Source organism: Puntigrus tetrazona, chromosome 8 (genome assembly GCF_018831695.1).
Source record: "Puntigrus tetrazona isolate hp1 chromosome 8, ASM1883169v1, whole genome shotgun sequence".
NCBI lineage: Eukaryota > Metazoa > Chordata > Actinopteri > Cypriniformes > Cyprinidae > Puntigrus > Puntigrus tetrazona.
This window is the reverse complement of record NC_056706.1, coordinates 19833460-19852867: the sequence shown is the minus strand read 5'-3', so window position 1 is coordinate 19852867 and position 19408 is coordinate 19833460. Positions and strand designations below refer to the sequence as shown.

The 19408-nt window shown below is 37.6% G+C and overlaps 1 protein-coding gene across 2 annotated transcripts in view; it reads left to right on the top strand.

Moving 5' to 3' along the window:
- pdlim2 (PDZ and LIM domain 2 (mystique)) overlaps window positions 1-14606 on the top strand; it is a 51317-nt gene extending 36711 nt beyond the window's left edge. For both annotated transcript variants that reach the window (XM_043246355.1, XM_043246356.1), the window contains exons 7-10: window positions 7884-8002; window positions 11280-11419; window positions 11634-11745; window positions 13405-14606. In XM_043246355.1, the coding sequence (XP_043102290.1) occupies window positions 7884-8002; window positions 11280-11419; window positions 11634-11745; window positions 13405-13597 (564 nt within the window). In that variant the 3' untranslated portion in view covers window positions 13598-14606. The remainder of the gene's footprint in view (window positions 1-7883; window positions 8003-11279; window positions 11420-11633; window positions 11746-13404) is intronic.
- The last annotated feature ends 4802 nt before the right edge of the window (window positions 14607-19408 follow it).

Genomic DNA, 19408 nt, shown 5'->3' with positions numbered 1-19408 from the left:
TCACATGTTTCGTATCTGCCTATTGATGGTCTGAATCATAATAGAAATAGAAGGGAATGAAAATCTATTTTGGTTATTTTGAAATTTTCTGGCAAGCTTACCATCTCCATATCATGCCACTGGTTTTGACTTCCCATTGTCCATAATGATATTGAAGTGTTTTCTGTAAGTTAAATGGCAGAGGACTGCAGATGTTTTACAAATTAAATGTTCTTTATGGTTTCCACTTTTTTTTTAACCAGGACAATTCATAAAAATTAATTAATATAATGGATAAAGGAAAAAGATTTGTATTTATTTTTAGCTGATAAAATATTTTAAAGATTTTTAAAGGGAGAAATTTAGTTGTTTTAGTTCGCTTCATCTAATTTTATCATCTTGAGATGATGAACCTTAAGATTTTTGGAGCCCCCATGTTTTCAGGAAAAAAAAGATATGAAATCTGTGGTACATTTTCATAATGTACACTAATATGTACCATTCAGGAACTAATATCCATCTTTAAACTACCAGTATGAACCCTATGAGTACAAAGTTGTACAAAACCATCGATCTAGCGACTATTTTTTTCTAGACTGATGTTTTCTGAAAACATTACATCAGGATGATCTGAGGACACAAGCAAATATAATACATTTCCAGAAGAGGTGGATCAATGAAATAACCAGGAAATCTCCTAGCTCCCATTTTCCCATTTGTTTTTGACCAATGATTTATGAATATATTTTCCCTGCTAATCATTGTCAGTAGAGGATATTCCTGTTCCCACAGCGAGCACAGATTAATAAACGCTGAAGTCCTCTTTATGTCAGGATCCGTTTCTCCATTCATCTTGCGGTGATCTTTCCCCGAGGTAAACGAATGTTACTTGCAGCCGGTGGTGATGTCACGCTCTCAAAGGCCTTGTTTTCCTCATTTTCATGTTTTTCAGATCAGCGTGATGCAGATCCGGGCGGGCGAAGCAAAGTCTGTAGGTTCTAGCTTTTATGAAACTCTCACCATGCGTTGCTTCAATCAAACCGTTCAATATTTCAAAATGAAATGAAAAGGTTACTACATCTACAAATCATGATCACAGCAAGAGATCTTCACATCTTAGACCGAGCTCTCTACATCTCCACAGAGCTCTGCTCAAGGTTTGGCTGCAGCGAATGCGTTGGACCTTTGTGCCCAAACTTAAAGTGCTCAGTGTTTATTTTTCCCCCGCATGTGCTGCACAGCGTCCTCTGATACATATTCATGCCATATGCAACACACCAAGATGAATCATGTGGCAAGAAGCCCTAAAGTGAACCGTTATGGCTTGTGTATGGGAGGGAGTCATCACGAACACATGTGTGCCATGAGGGTGCTGAATCAAAATCCCTGGCACTATGAGTGTGGTTTTTACATTATTATCCTTAACAAACCCGTGGCACGTCACTATTAAAAAAACACTCACACAGTGAGTAGCTTTGGGTAATGAAACCATCACAGGCAATTGTGTGCACATTTTTGAATGGAAAAAGCAGAGACTGTATAAGAAGGGGGAGATGGACCACTCACGAACAATAAAGATTTGAGCTTGTTAAGCCTAAAATAGGACCTGTACGTAACCAGTCACGTTTAAATAAATATTACTTAGACTATCAGACAAATTAAGTGTTTTATTTTTACATTTAATTTAATGAAAATTCTATTTATGAAAGCGTAGTATTTTTAAGCACTTTACATTTATTCCAAAAGAACTCAAGGCAGTAACCATTTAAACAAGAAATATATTGTTTTACTTTATATTCAGCGATTATTTTAGTTTTATCATTCAGGTATTATATTCTGTTAAAACTCAATGGGTTCAGGGAACTCCTGCTGTGACTTTACCGACTGGTGTTGCAGTTTCTTTAGGAAAAGCAAGTGATTTATAGACTTAATATTGGAGTTGTTTTCTATATACACAAAATCAGTTTTGGCAGTGCTTCCCTTGCCTCCTTGAAAGAAATGCCCTGATGTAAATAAATTTTCTATATCTATAATAATTACATTAGTAATGAACTAAAAATAAATAATTAAAAATATGAAAGCATTTTTTAATTTAGTTATTTTTCAATTAGTTATGCCATTATATTTAGTATTATAGCTTTTTAATTGGATTTTCTGCGCTGATCTTAAGAGGAAAGAATGTTTTAATCATGAAATTAATAGCACAGTGAAATTATCCAAAGTTAACAAACCAACATTGTGTAAAACTTTGTGTCTACATTGAAGCCCTGCAGCTCCCATAATGCACTGCTGATAGCAGGACTAAGTAAAACAGATAAAAAAGGACTAAACGTTGAGCTCAAATGATTTTATCAGAAGAGACACGCTATCGTAGTCACCTTCACGCCTACATGTTCTTTAAATTAACAAGATAAATTAGTACAGTAACCATAGTTTTAATCAAATCACCGTAGTTACCACAGATATTTTTAGGTATACTGCTTAATTTCTTCATTTAAGGCATTGGTTACTACAGTCACATAGTAACAGTAACAAAACTGAACTAAATGAAAAATGACACGCGTTAAATTCTTCACTTCATGAATAAAAGGTTAAAAACTGCTTAAGGTTTATAGGTTATCCTGGTTGCCTACATGATTTTTGGAAAGTTCAATTTTGTTAAATTACTTGTGCATGACCTTATTAATATTCATGCAGCCAAACTGTGCGTTCATCACTTCTACATCCAAAGCGCCGCCCGCGGTCTTGTAGATAGTCTGGTGCGTGTGAATGTTTGCATGCGCAGGGCTGTCCCGAGGATGTTTAGAGGTCTTGATTATGGTACGGATGAAAGCTAATCAGCCGCAGTGACCTGTGCCAGCCAGGGGAAAGACTTGAGTGTGTTTGGGCTTTGAGGAAAAGCCTGTGATTGCACATCGACTTCCTTTCCTTTCCTTCTCATAAGCTCAGTCCAACACAAACACAGCTTGCATCCTCAACACACACAGGGCAAGATGGGAATGCACCCCTTCCCCAGTAAAACAACACTTCACCAACACTATAAATGGTCAAGCACAAAAGCGATTGACCTGTTTGGGTTTACACTGCGTTTTAATGGTCACCGGACAGACAAGGTCGATTACAAGTGAATTAATGCAATGGCAGAAGCCGTTTACCTTCTCTTCCTTTAGCCCACATGTCTGAGACTGTTTGTTTCTCTCTTTTTGCTCTTGTTTGGGTTCGACGGCATTCCTGGCGAGCTTGTCTAGATCTTAACTGCGTGCTGTTGATGGGTACTGCGTCTAGAAGTTTTGCCAGTTAGGGCTGCAGGCTCATTTGTCTAACACTGTGTTTGGGGGGCAATCTTGTCATCTACATTTACCTAAGGCCTGGAAAATTCTTCCTCTTTTCGCCAGATCCAAGTTATTTTTTCAGCATTCCTCCATCAATCAGGCATGTGTGTGAAGTGTCCCATCACTGGATTTTCACTGCGTTCCCTAAGGACTGTTTTTGTACCTATTTTGCAATATATTAAAGGTTCCCTGTTTTAGAGCGCTCAGTCAGATTTAGTTAGATCCTGCACTGCGTAGAGTTTCATGACAGAACTTTGTATTTAAAATGTTTTTTTATTTTTTATTTTTGGTGTGACGGATCAAAGATTACAGTAAATCAGTGAAAAACCTTTGTTATTATTATTATAAGAAAAATTGTTCATTATGAACTTGTGGTGCGACAGATTAGACTGTTTATTATATAAAATTATGGTGTTAATTTTTTTTTTATTTTAAGATTAAGTTGTGCTGTTTTGATACCTTTTTTTTAAAGTGTTTTTTTTTCACAATTTGTTACTTTTATTTCACATTGTTTCTTGTCCTTAACTGTTTGTTTAAAAAGCGGCACCTAGTGGCAAAAATGCATTTGCATTTTCATTCAGACCAATGCAAAAAGACCAACAAGTGGACGGGCAATATGCTAATGTTTTCATGTTGACGTCAACATCAAGCGTATTGGGGTACATGTTTGTAATGAGTTGACTTTCTTTTGAGAGACAATAACTTTATACAGATTTAAAAAAAAAAAAAAAAATCATTCACTTTGAGCTGTGTTCCACTGTGCACATTTTCAAATATCCATTGTGTATTAAATAAAGGGCTATATCTAGGCAATAGAAGGGCCTATGAACAGTCTGAAAACCTCCAGCATATGTTGCTGCAACATAACAAACCATTCATAACTGCTTGAATGCATAGCAACACCCTGGCAACCCCTCTAGCATCATGGTGGCGTGTTTCGCCATGAGCACCACTTCTTCTAACTTGAGTGTTAAACTTTGTCCATTTCCTCATTGCAGTCCTACTTCAACACACTGGACTAGTTTAAACTTGGCCTGTGCTGTTTGTGATGGAGAAGCTCTTGGCACTGTCCATGCCCAGAGATTTGTGCCTGGGTGTGTGTGTGTTTGAGGGGAAACTCCCTTTCTGAACGCCAGGCTTGTCAGTTTGTGTTAAAAAACGGCAATATTGGTTCGTTTGATTTCAGCTCATTTGATTGAGGGTAGATTTGGTCAATTGAATATGGTTAAGCTGATTGCTAACTAATCACAGATGGCGAATTTGAAATTATGTAAAGAGAATGAAAGAAAGGGATAGGGCTGATGAGCAGTAATATTAGGAATTGGACTGTTTCTGGTATTGGCACTGGTATTGTTTCTGTGATCTCGATGGTTGCACTAGATGTGGTTTAAATCCTAATTTCAGTGTGAATCTCTATCTATATAAATATGGTAATGTTAATCATTAAATATATTGTTATTATTAATAGATAAATACACAGGTGTGTATTGTATTTGCTCGTTGGACCAATTAAGACTTATATGCAAACACTAAAATTAACACTAAAATGACAATATCCTGAGTAGAAAGCAGCACTGTGTGAACGTTTTTGCCAAACTATGGACTTATAAACGCAAGTACTTGTAAACTTTTCCATGAAGTATTTTTGAAAGCCTGGATGCCACCACTGCCATCCAGCACAAGTTTAGACTGCAGGACTCTTTTGTTTGGATCAAGGGAGAATGGGCCATTTCCTTCTTAAGCTATTCAAATAAACTGAAAAAAATGTAGAGCAATGAGTGCGTTACTCATAAAAAAAAACCATGACAGTTCTTTAGGAAACATAAAAGGATGTCAGCATTGTGTTCCGCTTCATAAGACTGATGTTTACCTTGTGTATGACTCCCCCGTGTGGCTGGATTCTTAATATACTCCTCTCGGCCTCCCCTCTTTCCTATCGTCTCCTCCTCTTTGTAAAAGAAATAAGTTACACAGTTTGTCATTAACATTTGGAAAGGGCTCAACACAAAAAAAAAAAAAAAAAAAAAAAAAAATATATATATATATATATATATATATATATATATATATATATATATATATATATATATATATATATATATATATATATATATATATATATATATATATATATATATATTCTTACATAACATTCTTAGTTGTTGTTTTTTTAATGTACATGTAAAAATAATCATTGTACAAATGAAAAACACATTTAAAAATACATTAATCTAAACAACATCGAAAATGTCTTGTTTCTTCAATGACTTTTTTTTTTTTATTTATAGAATTAGTGGAAATAGTTCTGTAGTAGTACTGTACACAAAGTCATACCTTGTCAAAACTGCATTATTAAAAGAAAATTTGCATTTACATTTTTCACGACAAATCATTTAAATTTATTTTGATATTCAGAACAAAAACGAAAAGTAAAAGATACAATAAGAACAATAATAATCCTAAAACGTTTTAAGTTGTTTCGCCATATTGAAATATAATGGGTTTTTTTCTGGGTAAATATGGAAATGCAAAAATCAGCTGCAAATAACATTTTAGACTGGTGTTGTGGATTAATGCATTGATTAATAACTCTAATTCTAAAAATACAACTTTCCCCATGACTTGACGAGAGCTGACAGAAAGTGGCACAGCTTACCGCACTTCTTCTGATTGTGTTTAAGGAACATTTGAATGTGAATTTGAGGTTTGTTTAAGTGTTTACCACCAAACTTTTTCCAGCAGAGAAACTGATCATCACAGCAGCTGATAATTGCTTCAAGTGGGCGGAAATGCTCTTGGCTGAACTTTTGTGAAATTTGATTGATTGGAGCCAAAAAGCCCCAGGTGGAAGTTGTCATTTAGAGCTGGCCTGGGAACAGACTCCTCTATTTAGTTCAGCTGGTGTCAGAAGAGCTGCCCAGGACAACATTCATCAGCATTAGGGCCAAACATCTGCTAGCATGCCTTCTCCGTCACTCTCATCTCTTTCCCAGCAGCTCGAGCAGATATGCACGGTCTTCAGGAACTCCCAAGACCAGCTCGAAACGCTCTCCGCACAGCTGCTCCTCGTGTAAATGTAGAATGAATGTGAAATCGATTGTATTCAGGGTCTCTGTGGCCAAGAATCCTGCTAAGATCACAGTCAGAGTTAATCTGGACCCTCAAAGCAGCTGAGATGATGACAGATCCGCATACTTGCAGCTTTAGTCAGAATTAAGAAGCGGTTTTTCATCTACTTATGTCCTGATGTATGAGGAAAGCCGTGAGGTGTTAAGAGTGTGTCTCATAGTCTAAGCATCTGACGATCACTTTCTCCTCCCTGTTGTCTTTGTCTCCTTGTCTTCGTCCACGCGTATTATTTTTGGAAGTCAAGCCACGTTACGTGAGGGAATCCAGGGGAATTTGTCTGTACAAAGTCTCTCTCAGATCTGAATGTGTTTCTGTTGTTTTTGACCCTTGTGTTCCTTTATTTTTCTCTTATCGGCTAATGCCAAATTTTCCAGAACATTCTTTACAAGTAAAAATTGTTTTTCATATCTGTGGGATCTGCTTATTTTCCTATTAGTAGCACTTTTGAAAATGGATAATGTATTGGAATTGTGGATTTTGTTATGATTTGTGTGATTCTAGACTTTTGGTGATGTGTTTGGTATTAAAAGTGAATTGTTATTGTAATAGTTAAATATTACAGATTTGCTAACATTGCTTCTGAAATAAATTGATTATATGCTGGTAATGGCACCTGTAAAGCTGAGCTCACAATTTAATGTATAATTTGTATTAAAGTTGACCTGATGTGAAAATTCATCTCTTTTATTAATGCATGTTACTGATTTACATTTCTTTCTTTTTTTTATCTTTGGATCGTCACAGACCGTAAATGCATACAGTACAAACTGTACATCACACAGGTCAAAATTGCATTGTAAAAAAAAAAAATTAAATGTCATTAACAAACACTAAATGCTATAAACATGTAATTTGTTTAATGGTATACAGAGAAGGCATGAAAAGTAAAAAAAAAAAAGTGTTCTCTGTCACAATACAGAAGAAATTTCCTCGATGTCCAAACTGTCACCCTGCTGGAATATTCTCTATTGATTTTCAATGCTGTATAGATCAGGATTGATTTCTGGCCACTCAAAAACAGTCTAGAACTTTTTCAACCACTCCTGTTTTTTTTTTTTTTTTTTTTTTGTTTTCTTTAATCATTTGTCCTGCTGAATGATTGATTAAATCTACTTTCTAGTGCTGGTTACCCACTACACTCCAAATATCTTGGTAATTTGTATTTTGAGTTATTTAAAAAAAAAGTCAAGGATGGCAGTATTTCTGGCCTTTGGACTGTGCTCGCGCACAAACCCAAGGTTGCTCAAGCCCAGACATCTCTAAGCAACTGCAGGTGCCTCAGCGTGGGGCATGAGACAGTGGGAAGATCCTGGGATTTTTCAGACATCTGCTGAGCACACACACGCTCAGATATATAGCCTACTTGGGGCTGATAGAGCTACCACTGCAGGCTCTTATTCTGCCACTCTGAAGCTGATGTGCTGTGTTTTTTGTGTTTTGTAGGAGATCTCTTCCGTGGATTTCCGCAGTAACTCCGTGTCCAGTCGGACTCCGACTCCACCTGGACGATACTCTCCACACAGCCCCATCGAACGAGAGATGCCCATCTCCCCTCGGCGCAGGTACTCATTTCAACAGAAGCTGCTGCTAAAGACATTTCTGAATGTATACGCAAATTACATTCAGTATTTAAGAAAAGTTCCAAAATAGAAATAATTTACCTTATTTGATTACTTAATTTTACATAATTAATAATTGAGTAAATAATTGAGCATTATATTTTTTCCCAAAAGGTCTGGTGACATGATTAATTGAACTATATAAATTAGAAAAACTAATTAATGCAAGTAAAACAAAAAGGATTCTTTAAATTTACTACATTTTATAAAGGTATGTGGTTGCTATCAATTTATTTTAGCTACATTTAAATAAATAGAATTTAGTTGACTAACTTTCAGGATGTATTTTTAATCTAAATGTAGTTAAAATCCCTAAAATAATAGTTTGCAAAAACTTAAATGTAACTGGCCTAGTGTTTTTTTGTTTTTTTTTTTGACTTCTGTTCAGATTTTTGCATGAACATATTTCCATACAGCTGTGAGATTCTGTAATGTGATGTCATGTACATTCTGTTTCGTTTAGTTTTTTTTCTCTGTGGTCTTTGTTAGATGCCTAAACGAGTCATAACATGGCTGGTGGCCCAAAATTTTATCTTTCCTTTTTTTTCTTTCTTTTCTTTTCCTTCTTTTTTTTTTATCCCTTGTATTTTATTTTCTCACTTGGTCTTCATTTCTAGAAAAGGATTATCATTTCTGCTTATAATTTCTGCACCCTTCTCCCTCTTTTACACACCCATGACCCTGCCTCCTCCTTGCTCAACCAATAACAAATGTCAAGAAATAAGTTGCCACACCCCTTTTCTGCTGTCAACCAATACAACGCAGTCTGAACTCACACCTTTCAGACTGAAACTCAACTTTCTTATGTCTCGTCAAGACTCAACAGAGAGGTGTGTGTGTGTGTGTGTGTGTGCAGTTGTCACCGTAGGCTCTGTTGTTGTTCCAACAAGCGTTGAACTAGTTGGATAGGAATTTGTCTTTGTTTGCTCTTGAGGTAAGTCCAGACTTTTCAGGCATCTTCCTCAAACTTACCAAGCAGTGACAGTCTAGTTTGCGGGGGGAGAAGAAATGTGGTAATGTGAGCCTAGCGCCGAGCTCTGTTCTCTGCGCTGTAATGTAATGATGCTGTGTCGACTGTTTTCACTGCTCCATCTGAAGCCTGTTTAGCAAGATTGTAATCATAGTTGAGTCGTGAGCGGGGGAGTTGAGGATGGATGGATGGAAAGTTCGTTCTATGCATGCTTCGATACTTTCTGTCGACTTCACCTCAATAAATGGCACATTTACAGTATAAGGAGGGATAAACACGCATCTCCACCGCAGCAAGAGGGGACAACCGGGACCGTTGTCGAGGGGCCCACTATGATATAACCTACTTTTTTGTCTCGGTGGAGGTGGTGCACCCATAAAAATGTTCTGGGTCCCGTGAATTGATGCGACAGCCCTGTGGGGGAACTGAGAAAGTTTTGAGGGAAGCTCAAACTCTGTCTGGTTTCAATTTGAAGCATGTCTCATTGTGCAGATAGTGAACATGCCATTTATTTGGAGATTTATAGTGGCTTTAAATGCATTTTTTTTTTTAGTAATGGCTATTCCAAATGGTTCTTACTGTACGTTTGCTGTCTCGGATGAGTTACAGACATGCACTTTTTGTCCTGCACATGCTCAAACAGTTGTCAGCTATGACATGCTTGCTGTAATGTGGGTTTCTGGTGACAACCACACCCAGAAACTCAATAAAACCCTCAATCTCTGATTGTGTCATTTTGCACCTCTGTTTTAGAGAGTTCTGTTTGATAGTTTTGGATATCGGTTAATCATTTGTAAGTGCACGCCGTGGCCTTTGTACGCAGCAGAAGTCCTGATAGCATGTGTTTTGACAACACACACCACAAAAGCAAACTTTCACAAGGCCGCTGCGCCAAAAAAGATCTGGTATTACGTTTCTCACGACCAGTAGTTAAACCGGATCAAGAGCGGCATACCTGATGCTTTTGTTTCAGAATAAAATAATTGTTGGTTGGTTTTCGTTTGTCAGAACAAGTGTGTTTATTTAAAAAAAAAAAAAAAAAAAACTTTTAATATTGTGATGCAGTGCAATCAAATGTGGGTCACTAATGTACATCCACTGATTTGCAGTAAGTCTCTTTCTTTATCAGAAGTTATAAGAGCGTGTTTTGAACAAGGGGTCATTAGCATAAAAAAATCATACTAATTAATCAATAAACCCTGTGTCAACAAGTACTATGTACTATTACGTTTCTTGTTGTATTTGCTTGCTCTTTGTATTTGTTGTTTGTTTTTTTTCTTTCTCTTACGGTTCAAACATTTTAAAGTCGGTAATATTGTATTTATTTATTTACTCACCAGATCCTTCAGAAATCATTCTAATGTGTTGATTTGCTGCTCAGGATTTTTCAAAAAGCAGCATTTATTTGAACTAAATATATTTAAAAAAATATAAAAATAATAAAAAAAAAAGCTGACCCCAACTTTTAAACAGCGGTGTATGTGTGTGGTTAAAATCGTGCGTGTTAATTACTCTCATATGCCTGTATTTTTTCCTCCAGGCTGTATGGCAATGGCCCAATAGGTGTAAAGCAGTAATAGGATGCCTGTGTGTGAGAAAGTTCTGTGTTTATGACGGTGCATAAAAATACAGCAGTTAACCTCCCGCTGGACGGCTACTGTAACTGCACTCTAATCAGCTCATTACCCAGGCCAAGTTTCTCTGCAGCCCCGCTCTCTGCAGTCTTTCCTTTCCCATACAAGTACAGTCTGCTAATTGTTGTTCAGACAGAGTAGCGCTAACCACAGAAGCAAGGGAAGAACAATGGAGACAGAAAAAGAGGAAAATGGTCATATTAATAATGAAAAAATCTGTTTTTTGAGATTTACCAGGCAGGGATAATTCAAATCAGCGTTACTTAAGTTAGTACAGAGTATCTTGTAATGTAGAAAAGCTTAGTTTATAGCTGTTTTTTTAATAATGTAAAATAAATATACTATATACTCAAAATAGCATAGAAGACATTATTCATAATGACATAAGTTGCCATGGAGGCTCAAGTATGTTTTGCTTTTGCCTTAAAGGCGTCTGTAATCATATCTCTTCTTTTACTAAACCAGGACTGATCCCACTGTAATATTACACTAGTGTGGGTATATATTTTTAACATAATCCAGAGATGGCTTTCCGCAGTCCCTTCATCACTTTTAAATTACGTTTTGTTCCACGAGTGCTGTTTTTTCAGGTGCTGTGTCTTTCGCTCTCTTTCAGTTCGGACTTTGCCATGCAGAGGTTTGACAGAGACTCAGAGGTCTACAAGATGATTCAGGAGAACAAAGAGTCCCGGGCGGCTCCTCGCCAGTCCAACACCTTCAAGATGCTGCAGGAGGTGCTGGAGGCTGATGAGAAAGGTGACACTTTTCAGTCGACGTATAAAGTCTGGTCCACTTTCGGTTGTCAGAAGAGAGGAGCTAACGCTAGCATCTTAAAGAACATCTAAACATACCTTAGAAACTGCTGCAGGTGAAGGTGGACAGACGCTGAGGGAGGGGGTGGAAGCAAAAGGAAGTTGCTCCAGGCGCTGAATGTTTTATTTTTCGGTTTGTGGTTTCTTTGTTTTCACAGAAGCCGCCATCCGCTTTCCAAGCAAGTTGTCTCCGAGCCCCTCCAAGCCCACATCCTCCGTTTCTGGCGTGCAGAAATACCACACCTGTGAAAAATGCGGCACCAGTATTGTGTAAGATAAAACACCCCGAAGCCCTCAGTCTCCGCACACGCTCCACTATATGTCCTCTGCACAGGCATGCTGGGATTGCGTAAGAGGTTAATGAGTCGGTAACTTGATGCACGTGTTGTGTGATGTTTAGCCTTTAGGGGATAGTCCTCTAATCATCTCTTTGCATTTAAGTTGATGATTGAGTACTATTGAGACAAAATCATTTTGGTGGGTATTCATTTGTTTTATATTCCCCTGTGAGCATTACACATCAACACCTTCATTAGGTGAGAAAATCACTTATGCCTGTGTCTGTTTCAATTTATTATCTCACAATTCTTACTTTTGTCTCAGAATTCTGTAACAAAAACATGTAGTTCTGTTTTTTATTTATATATATATATATATATATATATATATATATATATATATATATATATATATATATATATATATATATATATATATATATATATATATATATATATATATATATATTGATAAACTCTCACGTTTGCAGAATAAAGGCTCACTGTTTATTTTTAGTTTTTTTTTTTTTTTTTTCGCTAATGTAAGTTTGTATCTTAAAAATCTGACTTTTTACACAATTGTCAAGTTTACATCTTGCAATTCTCTCTATTTTTTTTTTTTAACTCTCAGGTTTTTTTATTCTCTATTTGTTTTTTCTCAGAAAAAAAACTCAACTGTGAGTTTATGGCCCGGTTGGACTAGGCCATAGTTCAGTTAGGATATTGAAGTAATTTCTTTAAAATTGCCTTAATAAAAAGCAGTACTGGTGTGCATCTTAAGATAAAACAAAGGCATGGACATGTTTCTGACATCGGTCGGTGCAAGTTTCTTTCATTTGAGACCGCTCAGATTTACATTTTTGTTTGCATCCTTTTCTATGAAGCCTGGGGTATATCTTGCAGTTCTGACTTTATAACTCAAACTCAAAAAATTCAGAATTGCACAATAAAGAAGTCACAATTACCTTTTTTTACGGGTGGAAATGGACTTCCATGCCGTTGCAGTTAGTATTCTGTATACTTTTATTTTTGACTTCTTTTACACAAGTGTTCTCAAACTCAGTTCCTGGAGGGCCACAGCTCTGCGCAGTTTGGCTCCAACCCTGATCAAACACACCTGATCCAGCTAATCCACGTCTTCAGGATTGCAGGTGACTTGGAGCTAAACTGTGCAGGGCTGTGGCGGACCACTCTTACACAGCTAGGCTAGATGGTGCACAGATTCATCTACTGGGCATGTGCACATTGATGCTTTTGTTTCACTCTACAATTACTGTTTTCATTGCATTTCATTGCAGATTTGACTAAATGTCCATTGCGTTATAGTTTGCACTCCAGAGATCATTCAATGCGTTTCTGCAGCAGTGTTGCCAATCACAGACATGTTTGTTGATATCTTGAACGCAACTGCCAATCAGAGGCGTTCAAGTTAGAGTCCACTCAGATCGCCAGAGTTTAAGTGTTGTGTTCAGCCCGAATCATAATTGTAACCATAGATGTGATGTATATAAGTTTCATTCCACATCGTGGAGAACTTGACTGATGAGAGCTCCGTCGAAAGCTGTTTAGTGTATTGCAGCCTTTAGAAGATAAAGTAGCACGCTAGGTTGTGAAACGGCTTTAATAGTCGCGTTTCTCCTTCCCCTTCCAGCACTCAGGCCGTGAAGATCACAGACGATTGCTACCGTCACCCGGAGTGCTACACCTGCACAGAATGCGGCCTCAACCTAAAGATGCGTGGCCACTTCTGGGCGGAGGACAAAATGTTCTGCGAGAAACATGCCAGAGAAAGATACCAGGGTCCCGGCAGCAGCTACCGCTACGCCGTGTCCCCAAACCACTGAGACGCCTGATCAGCCGCCCTCCTGACGCCACCTCCGACTCCTCCGGTGGGCTGAGAGCATAGAGAGGAGAAGACGCTGATGTCATCGCTACGTTGTACAATTGGAGCCAAATAGAGAGTTTGGCGTAACGTCACTTGAAGCTTTGGGACCCGGCGCAATCGTGTCCTCTTCTCCAGTTATTATACACCCCTTAAATAGACTATAAGCTTTGATCTAATGGATTTGGAAGGGGCGTCTCTGTCGGAGCGTGCTATTTCTATACAATTTCTACATTTGCCTGCCAGTTCCACACGTTGTATTATGCTTTGAAAACTGCTTGTTTTTCAATAGACATTTAACTTGGGTTTATCTTAAATAGATTTGTATTTTTGTTTTGTTTTGTTTTCTGGGCTGAATTTTGTAGAGCTTTTCCATACCGAGACTCGTATGGCAAGATGCATCAGCGCTAATGCACACAGGACCGGTTTCCTTGGTGTATTTGTGTATAAATAGTTGCAAACAACTTCACTGGTTTCCGTTTGCGCTTGTCGATGAAGGGTTTAATGATTACTTGGAAGTGATTCTTAGTTTGATGTATATTTCTCCCTTCATAAAAAGAAATTATCCACACAGAAGCACGCATTTAGACCTCTGCATAGTTTATTTGCCATATGCTTTGTATTAAAATAAGGGATATATAAGAAATTACGATATTTGTGTGTAAATATGTTTATTTTTCACCTTAAACTGTATGTGGACTGAGCGGAGGGTTTTTGCACGCACTTGTTTGTGTTCAGGGTTGCGTGTTTCATTCTGACTGTATTTGTGTGTTTTCGGGTGAGAGATGTTTGATCACGCTCAGATACACTGCTGTTCGCTTTCAACGCAAGAGAAAAGAGTGTCAGAGCCAACGATTTGAAGCAATTGTGGATCTAATACGTCAAATGAATCGTGAATCCTCACACTGTGTTTGTAGGGTTGCCTCTCTTTACCTTTTCCGTTTCAAATAAAAAAAACTTTCTGATTATCAGTGGATTTTTGGATGAATTGTTTTTGTTTGTTTTGCCCTGTCACGGTAATTTGGGTAAGTCCTTTTATTAATTTGCACGTTTTGATTGCTTCTTACCAAAGCGGTTTTGTAGTTAAGGTGCTTCATTTTGCTCAACCTGAAGGGTAACCAAACAGCTGATGTTAACTATTGACTTGCAGAGTGTGTATAAACAGGTATGTGCCAAACAATTTGAATATCGATGGAAAGTCCATTTATTTCAAAAAGTGAAACTCTGTATTAGCTCACTACACACAAAGTGAAATATTTCAAGCAGTCGTTTCAATTTGAATGATTATGGATTAAAGAAAAAAAAAACAAATCCAGTATTTCACAAAATTAGAACATCATTACAAAGTTCAACATTGTAGGTTCCCTGGGTCCCAATTAACGCAAAACACCTGCAAAGGTTTCCTCAGCCTTGAAATGGTCTCAGTCTGTTTTAATGGGCTACAGTATCATGGGGAAGGCTGCTGACTTGATGTTTGTGCAGAAGACCATCATTGACAAAGTCTCAAGAAAAAGTCTCAAAAGAGCTCACAGAAAGCTCTATCGTAGTATGTTAACAGAATATTAAGAGGAAGGCAAAAATGTGGCTGGAAAAAGTGCACAAGTGACTGGGATGACCGCAGCCTTGAGAGGATTGTCAAGCAAGGGGCGATTAAAAAAAAAAAAATCTAGGGGATCTTCATAAGGAGTGGACTGAGGCTGGTGTCAGTGCATCAAGAAGCACCACACACAGACGTCTGCATGACATGGGCTACAGCTGTAGAATTTCATGTGTCAAGCCACTCCTGAACCAAAAAACAACATCAGAAGCGTCTGTGCTGGGCTAAGGAGAAAAAGTACTGGTCTGTTGTCCAGTGGTCCCAAGTCCTGTTTGCTGATGAAAGCAAATTTTGCGTTTCCTTTGGAAATTAAGGTCCCGGAGTCTGGAGGAAGACCGGGGAGGCACAAAAGTCAAGCTGCTTAAAGTCCAGTGTGAAGTTTCAGTGATGGTTGGGCCAACCATCTAAGGGCCTTTTGGGCCTGCCCACAAAACCAAAACTACCGGTACCTAGTTTATCAGCCATGGAATAACTGTACTTGATTGGCCTGGAATAACTCACTTAATTGACTTAAACCCCATTGAAAATCTATGGGGTATTGTCAAGAGGAAGAAGAGGGAACGGAGACCCCCAAATACAGCCGAGCTGAAGGCCGATATCAAAGCTCTGCACACCTCAACTGTGTCAGAGGCTGATCTGCTCCTTGATGCTGTATTTAGTGCAAAAGGAGGCCCAACAAAGTACTGAGGACATAATCCAGTACGTTAACACACTTTTCAGAAGGCCAACGTGTTTTTTTTTTTGCCTTTATTCCATAATCATCAAAATTTAGACTAATATTTCACCTTGTGCGTAGTGGACTAATATAACATACAAGTGGGTAAGTGTTTTTGAGAAGGTCTAGCAGCGCCTACAGATACCTTGAAGACGACGACGTGTCTTTTTGACCGCTAGAGGGCAGTAGAGATGTTTTCTTCCTATTACCACGGTTAGCCGGTTATCTGTCCATCAGTACCAGCTATCTAAAAACAATGGACCAAGCCATTAGCGGGTCATTAGAAAAGAAAACTAAATTAATCTCGCAATGACTAGTTTAGTAGTGCTGATGCCAGTTTAGTCTGCTTTCTTTAACTGGTAAAGAAATATGACATCCAAGTACTACAATGGAAACCCGAGGGCAATCTCTCAGCCTTACGAATCGTTTTAGTTACAGTAATGGAGATTTTAAATCAGTCTGTTCAGTTCGTTTAAGACTTACTCTCTCATAAAACTGCCCGGCATAAATAACCGGTGCCTGAGCAATTTACATTGTTTGTTGGAGATGAATGACCTGCCTGCGCTGTTTGATATTTTTGGACATAGGTTTCTCTCAGCAATCAGTCGAGGTCACGGGTTGTTATCTCTGGTGTTTTGTTCATGTGTGTGAGGTCATGCTTGTTTCCAGACATCGCTGTAATCAATCTTTCCCCAAAAGCCCATTTAACGGAATCAGCGGTTAACACTAAAGACAGGAACTGTGCTCCGGTGGACGGGGAAATGGGAGCAATCAGACATTTGTTAGACTGATTTCCTAATGGGACACGCTGATGTACGTTCAAGTGGTGCGCACTTAACTCCTGCTCTCTAACCTCATTGTTGAGGCCCAGCATTTTATGGGGTGTGTCAAATATTGGCCCGCTGGAACACACTTAGACTATGCTGTGTTTTATGTCACTGTAGAAATAACCTAACACTAAAATTTGAATTCGTATGAAAGTAGTTTGATCATGTTATGGGGGTTTCTGCAACTTTACGCAGTTTTTTTTTTTTTCTGGCTTAATTAGAAATAACAGAATTTAGATTCTGGATGAAGGTGACTGACGTTCTCTTTATATGTATATAATAGAAGCCTTTAGTAAATATATATGGTAAGACGTTACATTAGGGTTCGTTAGTTAACAAAATGAGTGAACTAAGAATACTTCTACAGCACTTATTATTCTTAGTCAGTTTTACTAATGCTTTAAGGTCACGAGTTGTGTTTGTTAACATTAGTTAGCGCATTGTGAGCTAACATGAATAAACAATGACAAAGATTAATAACAAAGTGTTATAAATGCATGGTTCATTGTTCATGTTAGTTAATAAATGTTAACAAATGACACTTTATTGTAAAGTACTTCTTACCCTGCATAGTCTTGCAATTCATTTTCATCTCAGTATTGCAAGTTTACTGCATATATATATATATATATATATATATATATATATATATATATATATAACTTTAAAACTGTAAAAACACTTTTACAAAAAAAGTTTTAATCTCATAATTCAGATAATTTCAACTATTTATTCACAAAATTCTGAGCTTATATCTCACAATTCCATTATTTTTTCTTCTGCAAATTTTCTGTGGTTTGTAATTCTAACTTAAATATCCTGAAAAAAGTAAACAAACGTAAATATAAACTCTGAGAAGAACATAGAAATTATATTTGGTAGGGATTTTTGTGAATTTTCTTTTTTATTATTTTTATAAAAGAAAGAAAGAAAAGAAATTGTTCTCCTGGAAAAGGCTCGCAGTGGAAGAAAAGTGATAAAAATGCTTGCCCCTGATGCATCACCAACAATAACAGACAGAAAGCACAAGGTGGCGCTGTACATAAAAGCACTCAGCTTCCATATCTCAGTCACTTGACTTCAGATCAAGTAGATATCCTTTAATCACATGCCAACACTGCTTTGAAATGAACTCACAAAGTGTTCTTTATATATTTGTTGGCTGCGTTTTTGTTTTTGTGCCTTTCATACATTTGGTTGTGTTTTTCAAACAGTATTAAATCTCCCTGTGGATGGGAGACAGAGAGTGACCTCATCAGAGTGATAGTGCTACGGGAAATAACATGAGTCTGCAGGGGTCATTACCTTCAGCCCCGAGACCACCGTCCACACTAATACAGAGTTCATATCACATCGATACGTGTACGTGTGTGCAATTGTTTGATTTTACACTTTAGATTTACGTCATTATTAATTATGAAATTTTTATGCTTTTATTAAATATTGCATTTTGGATAAAAGCCCACTAAATACACACTTATATATATATATACAGACGTGAACAAAATTGTTGGTACCCTTTGGTCAATGAAAGAAAAAGTCACAATGGTCACAGAAATAACTGTTATCTGACAAAAGTAATAATAAATAAAAATTCTATAAATGTTAACCAATGAAAGTCAGACATTGTTTTTCAACCATGCTTCAACAGAATTATTTAAAAAAATAAACTGAAACAGGCATGGACAAAAATGATGGTACTAGAAAACACTGAAAATAATGTGACCAAAGGGACATGTTAATTCAAGGTGTGTCCACTAATTAGCATCACAGGTGTCTACAACCTTGTAATCAGCCATTGGGCCTATATATATGGCTCCAGGTAATCACTGTGTTGTTTGGTGATATGGTGTGTACCACACTCGACATGGACCAGAGGAAGCAAAGGAAAGAGTTGTCTCAAGAGATCAGAAAGAAAATTATAGACAAGCATGTTAAAGGTAAAGGCTATAAGACCATCTCCAAGCAACTAGATGTTCCTGTGACTACAGTTGCACATATTATTCAGAAGTTTAAGATCCATGGGACTGTAGCCAACCTCCTGGACGTCCAGGAGGAAAATTGATGACAAATCTAAGAGACGGATAATCCGCCAAAAAGAGCCTAGAAAGACTTCTAAAGAGATTCAAGGTGAACTTCATGCAAAAGGAACATCAGTGTCAGATCGCACCATCCGTCGTTGTTTGAGCCAAAGTGGACTACATGGGAGACGACCAAGGAGGACACCATTGTTGAAAACGAATCATAAAAAGCAAGACTGGAATATGCCAAACTACATGTTGACAAGCCACAAAGCTTCTGGGAGAATGTCCTGTGGACAGATGAGACAAAAATCGAAGTTTTTGCCAAGGCACATCAGCTGTATGTTCACAGAGGCGAAAAAATGAAGCATATCAAGAAAAGAACACTGTCCCTACTGTGAAACATGGAGGAGGCTCTGTTATGTTCTGGGGCTGCTTTGCTGCGTCTGGCACAGGGTGTCTTGAATCTGTGCAGGGTACAATGAAATCTCAAGACTATCAAGGAATTCTAGAGAGAAATGTACTAGCCAGTGTCAGAAAGCTTGGTCTCAGTCGGAGGTCATGGGTCTTGCAACAGGACAATGACCCAAAACACACCGCTAAAAACACCCAA